Source organism: Lottia gigantea, assembly GCF_000327385.1.
Source record: "Lottia gigantea unplaced genomic scaffold LOTGIsca_6, whole genome shotgun sequence".
Taxonomy (NCBI): Eukaryota; Metazoa; Mollusca; class Gastropoda; family Lottiidae; genus Lottia; species Lottia gigantea.
In genome coordinates, this window is record NW_008710049.1 from 1518057 (window position 1) to 1543572 (window position 25516).

The 25516-nt window shown below is 31.3% G+C and overlaps 2 protein-coding genes across 2 annotated transcripts in view; both read right to left on the bottom strand.

Annotated features, from left to right (window-relative positions):
• LOTGIDRAFT_154617 (hypothetical protein) overlaps nucleotides 1-5220 on the bottom strand; it is a gene marked incomplete at both ends in the record, with an annotated part of 8758 nt that extends 3538 nt beyond the window's left edge. The window contains one exon of the mRNA XM_009063829.1: nucleotides 4962-5220. Coding sequence (XP_009062077.1) covers nucleotides 4962-5220 — 259 coding nt within the window. The remainder of the gene's footprint in view (nucleotides 1-4961) is intronic.
• Nucleotides 5221-5487: 267 nt separating this feature from the next.
• Nucleotides 5488-23633, bottom strand: LOTGIDRAFT_149391 (hypothetical protein; the record flags this gene model as incomplete). The annotated part of the gene is made up of 3 exons (XM_009063830.1): nucleotides 23478-23633; nucleotides 6370-6534; nucleotides 5488-5933 (listed from the first exon to the last, which is right to left on the bottom strand). Coding segments are annotated over exons 2-3 (594 nt in total), but the record flags the coding sequence as incomplete, so codon positions are not given.
• Between the last annotated feature and the right edge of the window lie 1883 nt (nucleotides 23634-25516).

The window sequence follows — 25516 nt, forward strand, 5'->3', positions numbered from 1 at the left end:
AACTGATGACTCTGGAATAATGAATAGCGGTTTCTTTATAACGTTGTTGTGATTAATTTTGTAAATAGGTTCAAGCTTTAGAGAAGTGCGGACAGTGTCAAAAATTATAGTAGAATTGTGAAAAGCTGAATCCGAAATGTTTCCCTTAATTCAAAACCAACTGTTCTGATTAAGGATGTGGTAGGCCTATCTGAAATAAAAGGATAAAATGAACTTGGAACTTAAAACATCTACTCGTTAGCCTAAAGCAGGCCTACCATTATATAAGCCATTTAGGCTATATTTTTGAGCAATTCTAAGATTCTTAACTTGAGGTTGAGTTGGTAAGTTGGCTGGACCTAATATTGGTCTCTAGCTGTCGACTCCATTCTGATCTCCAGATTGAAGCTTGTCCTTCGACGTTCAACGTATGTCGGGATTGAGCCTGGACCTTCAGGTTAGCGAGCCAGCGTCTAACTCTAGGCATAGTAGCCAGAAAAAACGATGACTGATTCGTTTATTTATCGAAATGGTGACATTTTTCACGGTGGACGTGTAAACAAATTGGCGCGAAAACAACAAGGAGTTGTTTTGTTGGTGAAATTCACCGAATGACATCTTTGTTGAAAATGAACGCCGTTTAACCTTTCAACATTTTGAATTTCAATTTTACTTCTTCTTAGATCAAATCATCAAAGAGAAATTAGTGGACCTCGCCCCAAAATAACGTCAGTGGTTGTTAAGAGAGGCAGTCAATCTCGACATACACTTATAGAATGAAACTACCTTATACAGACTCCAATGACATGTCATCTCCTCATGATTGGGTTAACAAATGTTGAGTTAAAATTCAAAATAATGATATCAGTAGGCTACTGTTGAACCAGAAGAGCGATAAGGTGCTATAGTATTAGTAGCCTAGTTGGAAATTGGTGCAATCTGACAGCAGAAATCTGTCACTGTCCTATATAGTTGGACACCATACTTGGTGGCAGCGTAGTTATTCAGATTAACAGTGAAGATCATAGATGTTACTCTATGGTGATGATTTCTCTTGTTTGAATTATATGGGAAGCAACTCCAGGTTGCCAATCTTGCTACAGACCGCTTTATTAAATAGCATTTATTTGAAGTTCATAGTAAGTCATTTAGTTGTGAAACCTTAAACTGATATAAAAAAGATTAACAAGTGGTTTGTTCTAGATTGTTAGCCAGTCTAGGTGGGTTAGATATTTGTTAATTAAAAGAAATAAACAATACTCGCCTTCGGGCCTCAAAAAGAGATGCCAAGTTGACAAATCCAATCACAATTAGTGAGATCAGATGAATCGCAAGGTTAAACATGAACTTCCTTAACAATATGGTCAAGTAGACAGTAGACTGACAAGTCCTAAAGCCAACTGTTAGATATATTCAACTGAGAAAATAGATATAAAAAACACCAAAGGTGTACTGGCCGATGGCAAGTCTGGTTCGTCTTAAAATTTTAAAGGGTTGAGGTTATGGGCAAAGCCCGACTCCGCGAGCATCACGCCTATGAAAGCACAAAAACAGATCACATTTTTATTATAGGGTGATGATAGCAGTTACAATAATATATTTGTCAACTTGGGATAGCACTTAGCTAAACTTTGGGTAAACTTCATAATATCAGCTTTATTTGACAACTTGACATTGTGCCTTTGCTGCCAGAAGCTGTGGTCTGAACACTGTAGTATAATTTGATGTTTTGTCTGTTTATTTTCTATAGGATAATTCACTCTAAATTGTTGTCATTAATCACAATATACAGTGTTAATAAATACAATACATAGAATAGAAAAAGATTGTATTCAATAGAGCATTGGTTTAGTTTGAACCAAGAACTGGATGTGAACGCTTTGAGTTATTTTTGATGAAACATAAATTAAATTAATCTGATTGAAGAAAGTTTTTTTCTATAACCACACAATCATACAGTTCATATGTATTTAATCAAACAATGCAGTAAAAGACTTCAAACTTAAGATACTTTTTTCACAAATGTGAAATATTGAAACCATTCTTCTCAGCACATCAATATAGGCATGTTTGAACTCTGTTAAGGGATGTCAGCACACATAGTAGTCTCAATCAAATGTTCAGTCATGATAGCAGGTTTGAATGAAGGAAACTATGGTTACTCAAATGTATTATGATGATGACAAGAAATAACACATTTTGGCTTTAGTCTACAATTTCATGATTTTATTACACTTTTAGCTCACAAGCGTACAAACACAACATGCATGCAGAATTTACATTCAGTATAGAAGTAATATTAAGTATAAATGAACACATGTCACATGACAAGCGAATCTATTCTGGAAAACACTGATTAGAGTTGAGCACTAGAATTCAAGGAAGGGCTTTTCAGTGATCATAAATAGCATAGTAAAAACTATTTGGTCCAAATTTTTACTGAATTTTATCATGATAATTCAGAATATAACTTATATAAGGGAAACCTGAATTAACTGGTTAAAAAAGTTACGATATGGTGTTTTGTTTCCTTTTGATCTGCACTTATACGCTTGTATAGATAGACAATGGTAGTTGAATACCTCAAATTATTCACAGGAATAAGTAAAAGAAATGGAATGAGGTTTTATATTTTACTATTCTGCATATTACTGGGTAAATGAAATGAAAACTACTGTGTGTAGCTAATGAAACAGTGATCAATAAACACCTATTGTCATGTTTTTCAAAATGAAGGTTACATGTATGCATCCTACTAGTCTGATGAAATTATATCAAGTTACATCCAAGTGATATGAAGTGAGCTAATGCTATGATATGCTACGCAGTGTTCAATGGGGCACATTTTTCATGCATGCATCAATGGTTAATATGAACATTAAAGGCACACAATAAGCTGACAGTGAATATACAAAATGGAAATGTTGAAGGCAGGGGATAAACAAAATGCCATACTATAGCAGTACTATACATGATGACTTACGTGTTCTACACATTAGACCTTATTCATGCCTTGTTTTTGAGACACTGAAAACGAGGTTCATACGCAAATTATGTCATCTATTGAAAAGATGACAACACCATATAAGGAAAAGCTTATGTGACGTCACTGAACACCTGATCAACAGCAAGAAAATGGGCGATGGAGATTTTACTGCAGTGAAACAATGTTACCTTTGTTTGTTTGCGTTATGAACCTTTTTTTTGGATTCAATATGGCAACGCATGAATAAGATCTATAGAGCTTTGCTACAAACATACATCTTTATGCGAGATATATTGGGTTAAAACCAATAATGATGAGACTAAGTTTTGATTATGATCAATATGACTAGTGTGTTTATTATCTAAGCCACATTTGGCAGAGTCGAGTAAGAGAGGAGGGGGGGAGGAATAAATTTATTATAAATACCAGAATTTGAGGGAATAAAATACTAATAATAAAGAATATATATCACATAAACTGAATAAATAATAACAAAAACAGAGACAAAACTAATATCAACAGTAAATCAAGACAGAGTTTGAGTTTTGCAAAATTCTAACAATAACTTTCAAACAATAATTCATAAAGTATAGTAGTGTATATTGACACTATCATGGTTCATACTCAGTTGACTGAGTTCAAGTTCCAAATCTTGAATTTGATGCACAATGCTGAAGCTCTGATTGATCAAATATGTGATTCAAATGTGGTAGTGCAATTTCCGAAATCATAAATCTTTGATGTAATTAGTTTTCTTGTGAATCTGAGTAATTCTAATTTTCATTGATTGTCATCATTTTGGAATACCTAAACTTTGTCTTAAAAGTGAACATTTTAACAAGTGCAAAACAACCAAATAAAAAGTTATAAATATGAGAAGAAATACACATTTAGTAAATAATAATAACAACATAATAACCCTCTCATAATAAAACTTCATCATTTAGCTAACAAAAATCAACTAACCTAACTGACTTACAAATTTTTAATCTTTAGAAACAGGTATTTGACACCTCATTTTATGCACACTTTTGGTGTGCTAATGGGTTAAAGTCAAACTTAGTTAAAATTCATTATGTTTAGCTAAGGGTTTAAATAATGTGACCAAAAATTGCAACTGACACCTGAAGGTTTTCTTTGTATCTAGAAAATGGAGTTATTCCCCTTAGATTGACAAAGACCAAAAGTAGTACAATGATTAAGGACACATTTTGAAGGTGATTGGGTGCGATGCTAGAAATATATTCACAAAAGAGAATATGTTTTGAGCTTCATAAAAAGAAAACAGTTAAGACATTCCACAAAACCTTTCAATAGCCTTATGCTCAACATGAAAATGTTTACACTAATTTTAAAATTTTTGATGAACAGATTCACTTATCTAAATTGATGCATTTCAAAAATCAATTTATGGTGAAAAGACATACCTGAAAACTGTAATATTGCACCAGATTATTAATCTAAACTATTATTTCTACAGTTATTTCTAATCTTCCACATGAAATTATTAAAAAATACAAAATTAACCGGTACCAAATTGGAGGCAAGGGATTTAAGCATGAAACACTTTTCAAAGAGCACAAGTCTTTTAGCCATTTATTTCAATTATTCTTTAACAAATCAAAATCAAATGTACCCCATCAAACAAGAAACTGTGCCTTATTTCTAAAAATCTGATAACGAGCAACATAAAATGTATGTGCATGTTGGGATATAAATTTTGCAGCACTGAACTATTTAAAGTTCACTTTGTTAGAATAAGACCCCTTCTTATTGTCATGTTGGAGCAAATAGTTCAGGAACATTTAAGTTTGATTTACCAGAGAATAATCAAAATACGTCACAACAAAATTATTTAAATACATAACAAAACATTAAACATATTCAGGTTGAAATTTTAAATACTTAATCAAACGTTTAGGTAAGGGAAGCCTATCAAGTGCATCAGGTGAATATTGCTGTAAAATCCGAATTCTGCATCGGTTTTGTAAATTACCAGATATCGGTAATTTGTAAATTTGTATATGATCTGTTGTAGTTTCCATGTCATTAAGCACAATGGCCATACGACTTCCACAATAGGAAAATGTAGGCATATAGTTAATAGGACATGAGTGAACACCGCAGGCATAGCGATGATATTGTATACAATGTAATGTTTGTGCGTTTTCTCCATCAAATATATAAATGCTAATATCAATAGGTTGAAATCTTCGAGCACGTTTCTCTCGACAATGACATCCACTTGTTGCCATGACAGCAAATAATAAATTTCCATCACATGAATATTTCAAATCTTTTAAATTTGGAAGTAAACTAGTACGTAAATCATCTACTTTAGAATTTAATGCTAAAACATCCCAAGTTTTAGCGCGAACTAAACACAGACTGTTGTCTTGTCCTGGTTGAAAACTGGTAATAGCGAGTCGTGATGAACAGCTTTTAGGGTCGAACACAAATATCGAGTGGTTATAGGCTGGACTAACTTCACCTATCAGTTGTTTTGATTTCAGTTCATACATTTGGAAGACAAAAGTGTTATTTCCGGTGCTAAAAGATGGTATTTTGATCATTACATAGTTGCCGTCTGGACTTATTTCTCCACGTAATGCCTCATTTACATATTCCACTGTTTGATGTCCAAATATACCTAGAAATTTATTCTGTTGAAGGTCAATTATTCCAAACTGTGTCATCAAATTCCGTACTAAATGTAATATAACTGTATTGCCTTTATAACACACCACACTTTTTACGTGAAAATTTTGAATAGATGAAAGGTGTGCTGGGATATGATTATATTCAAAATGTTCTGCCATTTTGGTGAATTTACTTTTGCGTCTAAAACTAAAAATAGGACCAGATTTAATGTTGATGATGCCTTGACGACTAGTACAAAATGTTACGCTACAGTCTTTAAACACTATACCACTACAGGCCATGTGGACTTCCTGAAACCCTGCTGCTTCTACAAGATAAAAATAGAAAACATTGTAAAATATGAGTTTACAACACCTACATTTTCAAACTGTCAGATTTGCACATTTTAAGATTTTTTACCATTGCCAAAATAATATTTTTCAATTTATAGTAAATCTAGTTTAAATAATATTTTATTCATGCATGAATGAAAGAATGGAAAAATAGGACTATGAATGTCTGTGCAAAAGATCTCAGCCATTGTTAGTTCTCTCTGTTAATTATGTTTATTGTTAAATCTGTTAATAACAGAAGACTGAACCATGAACTCAAACAGTATAGTCAAACAATGATGGGACAGTCCAAGAGACAGGAAAAAAGATTCTTGGATCAAATTCAGAACACATTTATATTAATCCTTTTCTAAATTCAGGGAAGAAGAAAATATCTTTAAGAGTAAAAGAGAACTATTATGTTTTATTTACCTGCATGGCCTGCCTTCCATTGATCTAAAGAACACTGATGTAATAACGACCAGGGCCTGGCTCTCTGAATCTGTTTATTCATATTTCTATTGACAGACCCCGGCCCCATCAACCCATAATTCCCTGCTCTACTCTCCTCCGCACCCATCTTACTTACATCTACTCCTGAAAAGACAAAAAAAAACTTATTCAATACATGTGTTTCATAAAGACTGATATGAACAAACTAAACCAATTATCTCACAACACAGAGGATCTCACATTTTGAATGCAGTACACAGTTTCACATTAAAATGCAACAAATCATATTTTTCACCTTAAAGAATAATTCAGGTTTTATAATACCATATTCCAAAAACTAAAGCCATCCTATAATGATATATTATAATCACAGTTAAGAATTGGAGAGGTTGAATCTAGTAGTAAACCACACTAGTGATCTATCTAATATACAACTGACTACAAAATGATCATCGCCCAGTCTTTTGTAAAATTGTCACATTGTAAATGCATACAAATCAGAGATAAACTTGTCAAAGTTTTTTCAGCCTAGCTATAGAATTAAAGTGTTTAAACCAGTCATCCAAAACATTGAACTGTTCAAACAGAACTGACCACACATTATACAAAGTTCATCACCTCTACTTTTTGTCCACCATCAAAGTTGTCATTGCACAAAAATTGTGCTCCACCTGTCAAACTTTTATGTTTTTTCCCATACCCACAAAAATAAGAAAAACACGTTGGTCCAAATAAAGTTCATCAGATATGGAATGTTCTTTTTTTTGAATAACATTAATAATCAGCTACGTATTATTATTTTATTGGAATGTTAACTATCTAGTATACCTTCTAGTGAAAATCAATAGACAACAATATATCACTTTTCTTTCTGATCTATGATGATTCTAACTGAATATAGAAATGTTCTTATGCAATAAAATATTTTCACTGTTAAAATAGTGCACAATATTTTTTTAGGTTCTGTTTGAATTTTTCTAGAAATGTTCTTATATATTTATTTCAAAGCATGGAGCAGTATTATATCAGTAGCTGTATTATTCCTATCTTTGATCATCAAAACATTAATTATATATTCCTTTTCACACTGATAACTTTTAATGCTTCTATAGAAGTGAACACACTACTGTCTAGTGACGATGCTTTTGTCCTACTTTCAGATTATGGCTGTGCTTTATGTATTAGAAACTGTCCATGGATGATATCATAATGCTGATATAGAAAACTAATCGTACCTACCAGTGGCGGAGCAGGCAGGGGAGGCAGAGGGGGCCCGAATGCAAGTTTTTCGGGCAAAAATCTCATTGCTAGGTTATAAATTCAGGAATCTCAGATATTTCCCCCCCCCCCCCTCCCCCTCGGGCCTAAACCTGGCTCTGCCACTGGTACCTACACAAGGTACCAAACTCACTAATTACAACTTCTTTCTTAATGGTTATTTCCAACTGCAAATAGTATTAAACTTTATGTACTGGAGTATAATAAATTCGTACATTTAAAAATTTAAAAGTATATCAGGCTTCACTATATCAGCCAATTAATAAATAAAAAGATGGTGGTCACTGTAGATAACCAATTTTTTCATGAGGTATTGTTTTATAGGTGCTGTAACTTTTTCTAATGAATTTCATGTATATAAATTGAGGTCAAACATCATACTGGTTGTTTTTATAATACCTACTAGATATAGACATCAAAAGAAACACAAATCTGCAATGAGAATACTCTAAAGAGGCTTAGTATAAATGATATATACATGATGACAAATTCAGATCTGAAGTTGGGTAAATTTTAAATCATGTCTCTTATTATTGAACCTTGATTTCTACCTAATAAAATAATTAACTTTTTTCTCTATATCCTGAGCATTATAAAATATAACCAGAATCTGTTACTTTAGTTTAAATTACATTAAATTGCACACACTTGTCTTAAAATAACTTTAAAATAAACATACTTAAAGTGAAAAATTTGACATCTAAAGAAGAAACATTCAAATAAAGTATTCCATAAATATCTAGTAAGAGTATATAGTGAAATAAGGTATTGAATAACCATATTCCATTTTTCGCTTCTCAAATAAATTGCTTTAAATTTCATTACATGTAAGGTATGTCTGCAATCATATGATCTGAGTTTGTATGTAGTGATCATTGAATTAATAACATCACACACATTTCTTTCTGGTAAAAGTTTTGCTTTTTCATTCTGTCGTAAAGAAATTTAACCCCCAATAGGGCAAATTCAGTGAATCATTCTCAAGACACTTCTGCTTAAATTGATGCCATAACATAGTACCTTTTACAGTTATTATCTTATATCTGGATAGCCATTCGAATATAATATTTTATATATAGGAAGGTAACATTAAAAACACTAAGATATATGGATATACTAATCAATTCATAAATCTAAATATACATAAGTAGTAAAGCCATATATTTTAGTCTTTAGATTGCTTGGAAATGTAATTGGTTTAAAAGTCTGAAATGATTGGAAAATAATGTTATACAACTGGTCTGATAAACACTGTTACAGAAAACAGCAGCATTTGTAATTTTTATCAACCTAGCCTGGTTACATCTGTTCTTTATCAATCTAAACTATTTAATTTGACATACAGTTTACAAATCAATTACAATTTTCCCCAGACCAATTATAGTTAGACATTGGTTTCCAAGATTTTAAAACAATTTGATAAATAACGAATCTAATTGATGTTTGCTACTGATGTTTTTACTGCATTCCATTAATAAAACTAGACTGCTTAACAACTAAGCAGGAACACTGCTTATTGAGAGCAGTCAGGTTGACAAATTATTTTGGCGACTGTCAGTACGTTAGGGAAAGATTACCACTACTTGTTATTTGTTTATAACATTATTTATCATATAAGGAACAACAGAAATATTTTTCTAAAGTTGTCCTCATTATAGAAAGGAAATGAATAAAATGGCATTGTTTATTTTAATAATAAAATATCACTGTCAATTATCGAAATTCCTCTTCAAATCAATAACAATATTTACTTTAGAAATAGAATTATTCCTATTCACAATATGCTCCAAGGGAAAAAATGACAGACAATTAAAGAGACCCAATACAGACTTTAAAGTCATTGTGTATAAGGCATACAATTCGTGATGACTTTCAAAGGTGACTTCTTAATTAGGGCAAGTTCTCCTGGAATAACAGGAACCACGAAGACATTAATCTGAAAAGGTAAATGTCCCCAAAGTATGTAATTGGTTAAAAAACCTTGTTAGAACCTTGTGAATATATTAATGATGTTTTAAGCAGTGTTGCTTAGAGAAAAATGTTAATTTACAATACAACTTTACAATCAAAACTAGATTGATACAGATATCATTAACTTGAAATGAATGTGAACAAATTAAAAAGTCTGATCGGTTAATATATTGATATTGATACCGGTATATAAGTTTTCATTCCCTATTGCATCAAATTTTCACTCCACTTTGATTGTTGTAAGCACTTTGTCAGTGTTAAATGTAATAAAATTGATGGAATTAATAGGTTTGTTAATTAGTTTTACACTGGCTTACCTCACTGCTGTATAATAAAGTTATTAGTTAGAAAGTAATCTATTTGATAGTATTGACAATATAACCTGTTTGTTGTTATAAACATTGTTATCATATTTTATATATTGATATAACTTTATATATAACCTGGTGATTTAACCCTCCTTGTATTATAGTTAAACAGCATGATAACACATCATGACATAACTCAGTCTACAGTCTGGTAGTCAACTTTTACAGAATACTCCATAGATTAATCCTTCAATGGCATATTAGAAGCACAAGTTATAGATTTATTTAATTAAAAATATATTCTAAAAGTATTTAACCATTATAATTGTCTTATTTATTCCAGGGATTGTTATCATGCACATCATATCTCATAATCATGAAACAAAATCTAAGAACTGTAGTTGGTTGTCCTTACTCACTATTACCAAAATTATCACATTGGGGGTTGTGAACTAATTTACCACAATTGCCCTAATAGGAGTTGTGAGCTTAAATACCACAATTAAAACAATAGATGATAATATACCACAATAACCACAGTAGAGGATTAGAATTAATTACTAAACTTATCACAATAAGAGTTGTAAACTAATTTACCTCAATTGCGGCATTGGTTGTCAGAAAATTAAAAAAATTTTGTTTAATTCAATTCCAACTTTATGATTGCTTGTTCCATTCTGTAAGTTTTACTTTATGTAATGCCCCAAATATCCAACACACAGAGTTCACTCATCATGTAGTATTTTAACCTTGAATTATAATACTTCAAGGTGAATTTTTATTTCTTCACTTCCTTTTTAAAATATCTCACATTCTTCTTACAATTTCATTCACATCTTCGTTTGAACATGGTGTGTAATTCTTACATTTTTTAATCAAAAATGGAAATGAACCATAGTGTTAGAGACATTATAGAACATATTATATTAATTTGTCCAGCAAAATTCCTTCAATGTCGATTTAAAAGAAAGAAATAAATACCACTGAAATATTTCATCTTACCACAAAATTATATATAAAATATGTCAGTTATGTTAATGAATGAACTACCTATAAAATAAATTTCTATGAATAAACATCAAAATAAAGTTGGTGCTATAAGACAGCAGTATGATATATAGAGCACTATTTGATCCAATCTAGCTTTAATATACCATTAGTTTTAGAAAACACTTAAAACTAGATCAAGGTTTGCCAATTTGAAAACACCTAGAACTCAAATCATAAGGAATCCTGTAAGTCAAGAATGAGACAACAAAAAATATGGGTAGCAAATTGAAATTTCATAGACAACACTTCAAAATCCTGAAAGCAAAATATTAACATTTTAAGAATTCTGTCTTACCACAAAAATGCTTGAGTTGACTACACAAGTTAAAACAAAAATCAGCTGCAGGGTACTAGAAACCTTGGACTAGAAACTGTTTATAAATATCACTGATAACCTATTTATATCCAGAATCTAGGTTAAAACACAAATTATAAATCAAAAACGTAATAACTTTCTTCTAATAAACTTTCTACCTTGGCAGATATTTCATCAGATAATTCACAGTAAAACAAAATGTTAAAATGACAGAATGACATTCAGAGCACTATACATAATCTTTGTCAAATTGCAAATTACGAATCATTACCAAAAAACTTCATTTCCTCAAACTTTGGAAGTATGTTTTAAGATTAGCACAGCAAGATAGAATCTTCATAGGAAACAAATACAGATTACTTCCAATATCAACAAATTGCTTTACACTTTTTGAAGCACTTAACACAAATTGTAAATGATTTGTTACATTGAAATTAGAAGTAACTTCCTACCAATGCCAATACAACTGGAAATGTACTTAATTGACTAGACTAGCTATAGATCATTAGGGGAGAATACCAGTAGACAAACATTAAATTTCACAACATTCTGAATAATTTATAAAGGTAACAATCATAAGAAACCATATATCTAAATATTTAGATGTTTTCAGAAGTCTAGATGTGATGTGAGTTATGGTTTATGTAAAGTGCAAATAATCTGTTATGAACACCTAGTACAGTGTGTATATCACAACACCTGATTCCATCCTGTGATAATACTTTTAAAGATGTGAAATAAAAACAGAACAGAATGACAGATACAGTTGTCTCTATATTTGCTTTACCATTTGATAGAGCACAATTTTAGCACAAAATATCACTTTTAATAATTTCCATGGGTGATGATATTCGATAGTGAGAAAACTGATTTTGATTCTGTAGTTTGCTAATATATACTGCTTTCAAAATGTCAAAACCCTTTGATTTTTATTTATCTGTAAAATTTTACTGATTGGGATAGAGAGAAGATGACAAATTCAAGGCCACCAATCGAACAAGATTAATACTCATATCCTCATATGCGAGTGTTTGAGTTAGATCTCAAATACTCAAAGAAACAGACCTTAGTTCAATTCTGTTCCAGTGATATAACAAAATTATGGGCTATTAATATTTACAAGTAAAAAGATTAATTACCATTCCAAAGAATTAAAATATCAGGATCTCCCGTTTTATCTTTGTCTTTTGGATTTGAATCCGGTTTGGATGAAAGTAAAATTTTTCTCCACATAATTCAAACTATCATTCAATTAGTTATGTTGTTAGTTAGATGAAGTTTCATTTCCCTTTTAATAATCAATACCTTGTGTTATCTAATCACTAGATATCAATGTTCTATGTTGCAAATTGATGTAAAACATGTGATACAAAATATATTTTTCCATAGTTTATCATCTCATGTCATCACAAATGTTGACACCAAAGTTATCACCATTCCTGGTTCCAAAAAAGAAAATGAAAAAGAAAACAGCAACTCTATATAACAAGCCAGATCTACTGCTGTAGCATTGTCAGTTATAGATATATCCACAGCACATAATCTTACACTGAGCATTAAACAGACGATTGTCAATTTCTGGATTTTCTATTCTGAATACTCCTTCATCAAGATGGTTCACTGCTGCACTTTTAGCTTTACGAAAAAACTAAACATCAGTTTACTCTGGTATTAAACTACAGAATGTTCTTTTGTTGTACTATTGTCTGGTACTAGATGTTGCATTCTGAATACCATTTTAAACTGTTTCAGCCGTGTCCTCATCCTTCTGATTACAGATAAACAAGCTCTTTCTCCTAGTCAATACACCAAACTATTGTTAAATGATATAATTACACGTCTTTACAGAACAATTAGAAGTTTCTGGCATTGCAGGTAAACGAGGAAAACATATTTATGTGAATTTTCAAAAATCTTTAACAGAACCTGTTAAAAAACCTCCATATCTTATAACTGTATACATCGAAATGTTAAAATAGATCTGATTACATTTAGAATATTTTGCTGCCAGACAAGAGATATTTTTAGAAACACTTTTAAGTTATTTTAAGGACTTTTTATCACAAAGATCATAAAATAAAATGGTTGAAGAAGTTAAATGGTAAAATAGTGTACAATATTATCAAGGTCTTGTCTTCTCATTAGAATGATGATATGTAACAATAGTTATAGAAATAGTTATATATGCGTGAATATAGATATACAATTAATTAGTCTAAAATTGAATATTTCACATACTCATACAAACAGTATTTTTTAGGAAAATATATGCATAGACTACATGCATCTTCAACTATGTAGCAAATAATGTGTTTTGTCACTTAAATCATATGTTCATTTATTCAATTCATTTTGTCAACTAAAAGCTTTCAAATTTATAAGGTATTCATAAAACAACAGTTTTAACAGAAAATTTAAACTTTTCAAACACATTAAAAGCAAATAATATCATAGATCAAAAGGGTGCACAAAAGGTAATAGAATTATTTGAAAAAGTAACCATACTACATTATTACCATGCATATAAATGATTAATTGTTTTCAGGTCTCCCTGACATAGATAAACTAGATAAGAAAGAAGATAAACATGTTCTTAAAGAAAATTACTACATTGTAAAACTTGTTTGTTTTATTGGTTTAACTTCCCACAATCTATCTAACCTAAGAACTATGTTTCCTCAACTCCAAGTTAATATGCCCTGAGCCTGCAAGATTTCATTTTGCAACCAATTCATAAAACATTCAGGTCTGTTGGTATTTCAAGGCCAGGTCTCCACTTAGTAAGAATGGCTTAACGCACACACTTAACAGAATCTTAAAATTCCCAAGGATAAAAGATACTAACAATGTGACCTTCAAAAACAAACCAGAAAGGCAGTTTTGAAATATATTGGTAGCAGCAAATCAATTATTCATATGAGGTAGTGTGTCCATCATAAAGTTTTTCAAAATGAATCAGATGCCTATGAGTGAAAGCATGAGTGGAGCGACACCAGACATTTGCACATGAGATAAAATCTGATTAATTGTTGCTAAAGGATTGTGTCCACATACTCATTTTCATGAACGTTTAAAATTACAAAGCAAAATACACTTGTTGTATTATGTCCATATAAGCGTAAGTGGAGATTCGCTTGCTATAGAAAAGACAATATGACAGATGAATCAGACAGTGACATTGAATTCAAAACACTTTATATTTACAGTAAACGGTGTCAACCTGAAAAAAGAAGTCAATGGGTGCACGTTTTGACCAATATTACCATTTGGTGAGGCATTTATTATCATATTAGGTTAAGTTTTTCATCAATATGCTCACATGACATTTTTATTGCAATTTCATTGGCTAAAGCCTTGAGGATTACACCAAGCGATAACGCTTAAAACCCCTTCGGAGATTTTAAGCGAATAATGCAGCGTCGGCAGCAAGTGGCGTTTTATACAACACGCCTATGTGGACAAGGACCTATTGAAATGCTACAAAAACCCTCATGAAAACATGATGAAGACAAAGGCCTTAGAGCATTTAACATGGCACCAGCCACCATTACCTTATTAGATTATTTAGAGGGTGGTCCACTGTCTACTTGTACCAGCTAATTAACTTTTGTCAACTTATTGATGTTTTCCTATATGATTTTTAAAGGTCTACAAGTACATAACATGATTACATGTGTCAGAATGAGGAATGTTAACATTTGTTAATAGGATGGTGAATAAGAGAACAGTCTGTAACAAACCTGAAGATAAACAGTCAACCTACACTGAGTAATAATAACTTAACTTTTACCCCCATAGACTCTTTAAATGTCAGCTTCATGTTTCTACTGGTTGTTTAACATGTGAACACTATATTAACAGATTACCAATGCTTACAGCCAATGTCCATTATTGAGCCCAATGCATTATTTATTCCCCTCCACATCTTTCCAGTATTTCAATATTTATTACAAAGGTAACAATACCCTCCCTGCCCATGTGTTATTCAAGATCATCACTAATGCCTCATTTTCAATACCTGTTCCTTTCCATCTTCACTTCCAGAAAATGGTTATCAAGGTTACACATCATAATCCTATCCTGCTTTAATACCACATTTTTCTTTGAAATCTAAGCTTATTCCCTGCATGCAACCTGCATCTCATTTCATTTTGAATACCTTTTCCTGTGATAAAGTTTATCTCCTCTTCCAGGCAATAACTAGTATTGGTTATCAAGGATACACAAACACAATTAACAAGACAATCTATATGAAATTCAATTAACAGAGAAAATAAACCTTATTTATAGTTTAATAACATGCTATCACATGACTCTATAGACTAGTGTTGATTCTAGGATAGCTGATAGCTTGAAATTAATAAAAAAAATTCCTGATTTTACTTAATGATCTCTAATTAAGGGTATTTTGCAAGAGGGAAAATCAAAAAAAAAAAAAAGATTTTGCATGTATTACCTTATTCAAGATATGTAACTATGTCTACAAATCAGAATAAAATATTCTTAGTTTTGCTTAATAAGATTGAGAAGTATACACAGATTATAAAAGCAGAGTTAAAACTACTTAACTGAAAAATGTTAAAAATTAAAACTAAGAAAATAGGACTTTTCTTGAAAATGAAGTTCAATATTGTTATACATTATTAGCTACAGGGAGACAGAAGTTGGTCACAATTCCTATCTTTGAAACAGGCACACATTTCCCTTTTAAAGATTCTTTATTTGACATTGATACCCTAAGAATGAGGTCCTGACTACTGTAGTGCAATGGTCCTAACTTAAGTTCAGCCAATGGAAAAACAACCTCTAAATGTACTCTGATTGATTGAAAACAATCAAAAATTCCATTTATAGATAAATGATAACATTCAGTATCTAAAACAACTTATTATTGTAAACAGCAATTATGATATCATTGAATCAATTATCAATTATTGTAAGTTAATTATAGAATATTTCTATCCATGTCCTGGATATTAATTAATATTGACAGACTTAACATCTTCAAACTGTATAGAATTGGCTTCAATTATATATGTACCGGTACCAGTATGTATACCTCTGCTTTCCATTTAAGCTAAATATCATTCGCAACAGCATTTTCACAATATCAAGAATTTAATAATAGCTTGACATTGTGAAGATGTAGCAACAGTGATGTCATAATCTCGTCGAATTTCACCCAAATCACATTTCGGGCAGGAAATTGGAGTGGTGATAACTGAAGCCTATTTGTATATTAAAAGAACCTAAGAGAACCTCTTTTAAATACCTCTAATTCAAAATCTCTTAGAGAATCGCAGACCACGACACTAAAGTAAGAGTTCTACAACATGGCTAATGGTACAGTGGTAGGACTAAACAAATGAGTCTGATCTAAACAGAGAGATAAATAATTTCAAAAACAGACATTAAAACCCATAAAAACACGAATGATGGACTGAATCCATTAAAAAAATCCTAAGATGTTAAAATAAAATGTTTTATTGTACGTCTGGGTGCCACATAAATGACAGTTCACATCTATACTGGTTATTAACTTACTGGTAAGGTAGCCATTATCTATGTCCTGACTTTCCAGACCAACACCTTCCAGGCCAAAAAGTGTTTCCTTACACTGTCTTAATATCAAGACAAACTACAGATACACTTTCTTATTTTAAATAAAAGCTTTTCTCTCAGATGACTGATTACTTTCTGATTTTTGATCTGTTGTGGATTTGAACTTACAACAATCAAAGACTCTTAAAGAAGGATGGATTATCAATGTGAAGAAAAAATTTCATCACTAACACTAAAATCCATGGTATGACCTTAGCCAGTGCTTCAATAGGATAGTTTCTCCATACACCTTGACCTTAAGGTACACTACCTTATTACTTGCTTGCTTTCTACTCTGACTGTGATAATATAACATTAATTCTGGATGTTGTTCTCCGTCTACTACAGCTCCATATTAAACTAACTGACTACCTGCGAACTAGTATAACTGTGATAATACAATATTAAGTGTCACTACTCTGCATCCTTGACCAATTGATAACTGTGACAAAATGAACCAACAGCTGTCCTAGAGTAATTACCATTAGAATTGATGTGTAATGTCAACTCTTATTGACAATAATTAGTAATTAGCAACACCTCCTGGGAATAGTTCTCTCTTTAAAGAGACAATAATATATCCTATCCTAGACTCATTGGTCAATAATGAACGTACAAATTGACATTGGATGTGGTCATCTTATAGATCCATTATATTACAGGGAAACTTCTTTGCTACATAATAGAGCCAGATAAAAATGTCCTTCCAACTGGTAAATACATTTGACTTTTTTCTTAAAATTGTCTTAGGACTCGAAACATTGCTTGAATAATATCTCTGAATGAACCTCTAGCATCAAAGTTTAAATCAATTTCAATTATCAAGCTAAGCATGAGAAACCATATCAAGCATCTCTATAGGGAATTCTTTTCATTAGCAAGTTTTCCTTCATTGTCTTCACTATTTCAATTAAATTCATTCTTCTCTTGAGTGCTAATTAACTTAGGTCAAAGGACATCATCATATTGATTTATTCTTCAACCCTTTCTCTTTGAAAATTTCACAAAACTATTTAACAGATAAAGACACTTGACAAATTTTGCATTGGATGCTTTAGAGAAGCCAATTCCAAAAAAAGGATTTAATGAAAGAGTCACCCAAGTATATCAATCACAGTGGTTGAGGAAGTTAGACATTTTTTTGACTAACTCGTGGGTCTGGAGTTTCCTCCTAGTATAGGTCCTCTGTCAGTGATGGATAACTCTAAAGCAAAAACAATAAGAGATCTATCTAAATGTCAGGTAATGTGATCTGACTATGTTTAGTATAACTTTATATAGAAATCCATGATTTAACAGGCACCATTTTAATTACTACTTGAACTACCTTAAAAAAGTAAGTAAACTGTTTTTATAGCAAGATATATTGACAGCCAAATATTTAACTGATTTGATATGTAAAACATCTGACCTAGTGTAAAATGTATATTTTTTTTATTAATATTCCACTAAAATAGATTTTACTAACAACACCTTAGAATTCTTCTGAAGATGTCAGATTGACATTTTAACATATTTCTGATTTCTTAAACCAAATACCATAGCCAATTTTTAATATTCAAAAGTCAGGTTAACTGAAATTATTGTTTTTATGGTAGTATAGAATTCAGACAATTTTAATTACCTTTTATTTTCCTCCCCAACAAAATAAACAAACTCATATCCCCACCCCACCCCACCCCACCAAATCACTGTAACCTAGAGGAGCGATCAGTAGAGATTATATTTAAAGTTTAGTTGTTTTTCTAATATAAAATCAATACTGGGTACACTATTATAAAAAAAAACTGACATCCCCACCCAGGTTACTGTAACCTTGTGAAGTGATCAGTAGAGATTATATTTAAAGTTGTGTTTCCACTATAAAATCATTATTTATTACAAGCCTAAACACTGATTATCATAAATATCCCCCATGCCCACTCCTAACTCTTACAAAAAAAAACCACCCATATCCTCACCCTACCCAACAAGCATCAGGTCACTGTAACCCCTACCCCAACCAAATGAACAAACCCACATCCTAAGCCCACAGCATCAAGGTCACTGCAACCTTGAAAAGCTGTCAGAATAGTTTATATTTAAAGTAAAGTTGTGTTTGTTACACAAAATCATGATCAAATGCTGGCCTTAAAGAGACAGATACACCACTTTTGACCAATCATACTCTCAGAAACAGGAATATTTTTTTTTAGCTAAGTTGAGCCTTCAAATCCATGTGTGTCCAGATTTAGTCGCATTTGAATGTTAAAATGATAAAAGACATATATAGAAATAGGGAGTATTTTTGAAAGAATAATGAATTATACCTGACTATTTTTATTATTTTCTATCCTCCCTCCCCCACCAACCCAACCAGCATCAAAGTTACTAGAAAAGCTATCAGAATAGTTTATTTAAAGTTATGTTTCCACTATAAAGTCAATACAAAATTAGCCTATAGCAGTACTATGACTAATTACCCTACAAGCAAGCCCATATCCCTCACCCACCCAAATAAAAAACCCAGATCCCCACCCTACCTCACCAGGTCACTGTAACATTGAGAAGATATGAGTATAGTTTATATTTTAAGTTAAGTTGTGTTTCCAATATAAAATCATGGTTAACTGCCTGCCTATATACAGACTATTACAATCATAACCCCTCCCCCATTTCTATAAAAGAAAAACTGGGATCCCCACCCTACCCCACTAGGTCACTGTAACCTTGAAAAGCCATCAGAATAGTTTATATTTAATGTTAAGTAGATTTTCCACAATAAAATCAATACACTATTAGCCTATAGAATAACTATTACTAGCTATTTTGTTTTCTACCTCTCCCACCCTTATAAACAGGCCCATATTCCCCACCACCACATAGGCATCAGGTCACTGTAACCTTGAGAAGCTATCAGTATAGTTTATATTTAATGTTTAGTTGTGTTTCCAATATAAAATCAATACACTATTAACTGTTGTACACAGATTAAAAAATCTTAACACATCTGATTACACTTTATCAAGTTAGTGTCACAAGATTGTTAAAGCCCAATTTATAACAAATTCTGTAACGACCTTTTCATGAAAACAAACTCTGATTTCCAACAATTTGGACCAACTTTATCTATTAATACTCCTCCTAGGCTATCTTCAAATGACCATTGTCCACTAGAAGAACCATGAAGGCTTTACAGTAAACATATTACAATGGTGTAGGGCTAATTGGACAGGCATTTTTCAATTCGTTGTTACATTTTTTCTGGGATATCCTAGCTCTAAGATCGTTTTCAGAATATGTGGCCAGGCAATTTCAACTTTAAGCAGCATATGATTATTCAAATTGACATATCTTGCAGAGTGTCCACATACATAACAATGTTATTTTGGTATTTTTCTATGGTATGTTTTTTCTGAAATTTGCCCAAGCAGTTAATAAGAATGAAGTAATTTAAAATCTTGAGACAAGTAATTTGCTGAGAACCTGAGGATAGGTTATATATAGAAAGTTTAATACAATGTTTTACCCTTGTGTTCACATGAATTATATATAAACTCTACCTTAATGAACTATTGTCAAAACATTAGAAAACAATTACAATTCACCTAGACACATTAGAAATTGGTTCTTTGGAAAGTAAATAGTCTGTAAGGACGAAATTTTACAACTTTAACACAAATAAGACCCAAGTTCAATTTAACAGAAGCATAACATTTAAATATTGATTCAACCAGGCATTTTATTACTCTCGAAGGTATATTTCTTTAATTGCTTGTCAAACAGAACTCAATTTCAGCTTTCTATTGGTACATTACAGAATTAAAATATGACACCAAATTATTCTACATTTGAGTAAAAAAAACAGATTAAACAGTTAATAAAAGGAATAATAATGTAATTTCAGCTTAACTTGGTGGGTTTTAATGTTATCTGCTGTGTTTACTTGAAATATTTTATTCTATGCATTGCAGCTGATCACATTGTCAGAACAGTTGTAAGATCTCTACTGAATCTCAACACCTAGTAAGATATAGGTTTAACCACACTGTCTTTTATCTGACAATAATTAATGAATGAATAAGATTCTATAACTATAAGAGGATTATGGAATTTCTTCAAGACGGAATAATCAGCTTTGGAATTGACATCAAAGTCTGCTAATCTGGCCAACATTAACTATCTTGGTAATAAGATCCTAAACTCTCTCAGCTCTCTCAGCATTCAAGACAACCTAAGCTCATCTTTACCATCATTTAAAGGGATTAGTCATTCAAAAATTTGACTAATGAGTCAATAGAGCTCAATTTTGACTTTTTCAGAATCAAGATTTGACACCAACTTCTGCTACAATTAAACAACAACATTGTACAAATGAAATGAAATGAATGGAGTTTTACGTCCTACTTTAACATTGTACAAGAACCAACGTCAGGTTTTAAACCTGCAAAGTGACACATAAATCCCTTTATTTTACTTCTTATTGTTACATAAAAAGCTGATTAAATTCTAAGTTACTGTAAAAAGATTGTCCACTCACATATTCAGGCCAATTATCACAATAATTAGTAATTTTGACAACAAACCCTAAATCTGTTAAAAAAAAAACAGGCTTGGTAATACCTTTAATGCATTTGAAACAAGATTCCAAACTCTCCAATTATAAATAGAAGAGATTTGTAACATGTCAGGTACAATAACCATCTATCTTGATTTTCTACTTAATACAGATTTCCGTGTCAATGACACGAAGTGTGTGGGTTACATATCAACCAATTGAAAATATATTCACAATCTGAGCAAAAAATTAGATTTTGTCAGCAAAAAATAACAGTATAATAGCCAGAACTACACATTACAGAATTGTTTAACAATGAAAATTGAAAAGATGCTGAATGATATTATCAGACTGAGTAAGAAAACAGCTCAGTTAACATCATGCATCACAGATCAGTCAAAGAAGTGTAACGAGTGAAATATCAAATTTTGTGTTAAATATATTCAAACTTTAGCTGACTACAATGAAAAACTCAATATTATATATTGAAGAAATTATTTTGCAATATACAGATTTTGGTCTCTTCCTATCCTCACTAAACAATGTCTGAATCAGATCACGTTTTCAATTAGGAAATTTCCCCATGTCACAACCCTTCAACGTTATCAATCATGACCCTTAGATACCAAATTGACCCCTGATTAAATTAGAATTGAGATTTGACACCTGACATCTTATAATTCATGACCTCTGATACTGTCATATGATTAAAGTACCTGTATCATAATAAAATAACATAATTTGGATGGAGTTTTACATCCCATTGTTTAGTACTGTAAATGTACTTGACCTCAAGTCCCCTGATTGAAAGAAAAGGTATATGACTCTTGTACTTATCTAATATATCTTGACCTTTAACCTTATGATATGATTATAGTCTTATACTAAGTCTAATACTGCTATCATAAGATTAAATATAGCTACTTTGATTTTAAAGGTTAACATTGTGAATATATGCAATATTGGTAAAACTAAGACTTATTTCAAAAGCAAATTTTGATGCCAAGTAAAAATAAAAAACACACTGGCTATTCGCACAATGCATGTTCTCTATGGCTATTAAGTGACTTTGTTAGGGTTAGGTAGTGATGGCCATATGTTTTTTAATTCCCATTTTTGTACCGTTGCTGTGCTAATAGCCACAACCAAAAAAAAATTCCAAGGCCATTCCCATATATGCATCAGGTTTCATGTGTAGTGGAAAAGTAAGACTATCTTTTAAAAGCAATGGCTCCAACTAAAATCATATTTTTTCACCGTATTATTTCATCATATTTGCATCATATTTCATGTGGATGTAACTTACCCTTGAGGGAAATACAGATAAATTCACAAAATGTCATGGAATCAAATCAAACTTTTCATTATCACCACAATACCAACAACTAATTCATTCACATTAATTCTTTCTCTTTAACACTTCAGTTAATCACTTGATCGCATAAATTTCCTATACTAGGCATTTTAAAAACCTGAGACTGGGGATGACTCATAACTTTCAACAATTATAATATATATTTTAAATTATGGCAAGACTCACAGGCAGGGACTATTTCCTTCCTAATTTATTAATCTAACATGACTTCTCTTCGATGGTGAATCACCTAGGTTGACTTGCTAATGTATAATAACCCTTTATTACCAAGGAAACATCTTCATAATGTCAAGATATTACAAAAATCGTCTCATACCTTGACTGCAATAGTCAATATTCTTGTATCACAGAATGCAGCCAATCAAAGTAAAGGCTGTAAATGTTATGGATTATTGTTTAAAGACTTTCTGTTGAGAGCTCTGAATGTCTGTATTTGCTAGCATACAATCCAATCAAATCACTCCTTTTACAAACTTGTGATCGAAGAAATGTGGCTATTGGTGTCAAGGTATAAGCTGAATGAAGGTCGTTATTGCTTGACATTGTGAAGATGAAATTTCCAATACTAAGCATTTTTAAAAACCTGAGACTGTTGAAGACTCATATCTTTCAACAATTATAATATATATTTTGAATTATGGTAAGACTCACCGGAGGGAAGTGTATCTCTCCAAATCTATTAATCTGAAATGCTTTCATTCTCTAAGATTGTCAACTAGAAACAGTGATCGTCTAGGTTGACTTGAGATGGTTTACTCTTTTTTGTAACATATCATCACGCCTGTAGGATGATGCTATGCTTAGTCGATATCCATGAATAAACATTAACTATGCAACAGTTCAATAATTGCTGGTGATTCACTACATCAAAGTCTCTCGAAGTCAATTTATATCAAATTAAAATACATCAAATTCTTTTAATATTTCATAATAACACCATTCATATATATCATATTTCTCATTAACATGTTAAAAAGATTTACAACAGGATTGTTTTTATATGTCATGCATTGATAGATGGTCCCAAATTTCTGAATCATTTCCGATATATATAGAAGATATATTGTTTCAAGGAAATAAATCAAGTTTAATAGTTTTTCCATAATAAAAATAGTAAGCAACATTAAATTTAGTCAAGAAATCGGCATCTTTTTAAAAAATTTGGAATCAAGTCCAAATATGCCCATATCTTATGCTGACATTGTACTTGAATGTGTTGAAAATTAAAGGAGCTATTGTGATTTTAACATTTAGAATCACAGGGTTAAAACAATGAATTAATCTTAACTAGAGGGAAGAATTAAATGAATGAATGTGTTGTAAATGATTAATCAATCAAGGAATCTTTTGAAATATATATTTAATATTTCATCCTAAAATGTGCTTACCTGTCTCAACACTACTTTCTTATCCCAGGTTTTAAAATATGACTCTCCTTTATTTGTTCAGTCTACGTGATATACCAATATACTATAGTTATCAAACTTTTATACTATCAAACTCCAAGGCTAGTGTTTCTATCGGGACACTTCCATCTATCTATGATAGTTCCAGCAACTGTCATCCAATATTAAACCAATTTTTCTGTGAAATTCTTCCAGAATAAATCAAGATAAAATTTCAGAGTAGTAGCACACTCTTTAAATTCTTAATTACCTTTGAAGTACAAAACATTTGATTATTGCCTTTAAATTTGTATCTTTATTAAAATGAAGAGTTACAATGTTTGGAATATGTTCAAAGATTAATTAACAAAATTTTATCATCAAATAAAATTTCATTGGAACACCACAGAAATAAGTGAATACACAAGCACATGTTACTTTAGTTCAAGCATAAACTAAATGTCTATTCCATCACAATTATGCAAAATCGCAACTTCCATCCCTAAATTGCAAGTAGAGGTGATTATATAAAACCCTACAGTGTAAAAGTCTAATGTAAATTATGACAGGTATTTCACAAGAAGGTTAAACTAGATATTTACTATAGGAGACTAGGCTATTCAACCTACACAGTATGATGTAATAATAAAAATATCATTCATAGAAAGTTACAAACTACCGGAAAAAAATGTCACTTACCACCTATCCTAATGTCAGATTTTTATGATGTGACATGCTCTGTTGACTAAATTCATAAAAGGAGATAGATTTCGATGTTTAGTGAGCCTTTAGTGCTAATATATATGATGTGATACTCTAATGACAACTTAATTATTTGGCGAGCCTTGAGTGCTCAAATATAGTCAAATGCTCTTATGACCGTATTCATAAAATACAGAATTAAATGGTAAGCCTTTAAGACATCCTAAAACTTTATATTTAGAATCTGAGACGCTATTGTGACAGAATTTATAAAAGGAGTGGAGTAATGTTATTTGAGGAACCTTTTCAAGATGTGATATATGATGTGACTTAATTCATGTATCAAACATGAGTATCAAATGAAGTGAATTACATAGTATTTGGTAGAAACATCCTTGTGCAATATAATATGTAGTAGGCCTATGTGACATGCTCTTATGAAGTCGCTATACAAGGAATTGAGTCATCTCATGTGAGATGCCTTTAGTGCACTTTTTCGTAGAAATTTAAGGATCTATAAATTTGATAGGTACGGCTTCTGATATCTATTGATTTAAAGTCAATAATTACTATATGAATCATATGTATCAGGTACAAATCAAC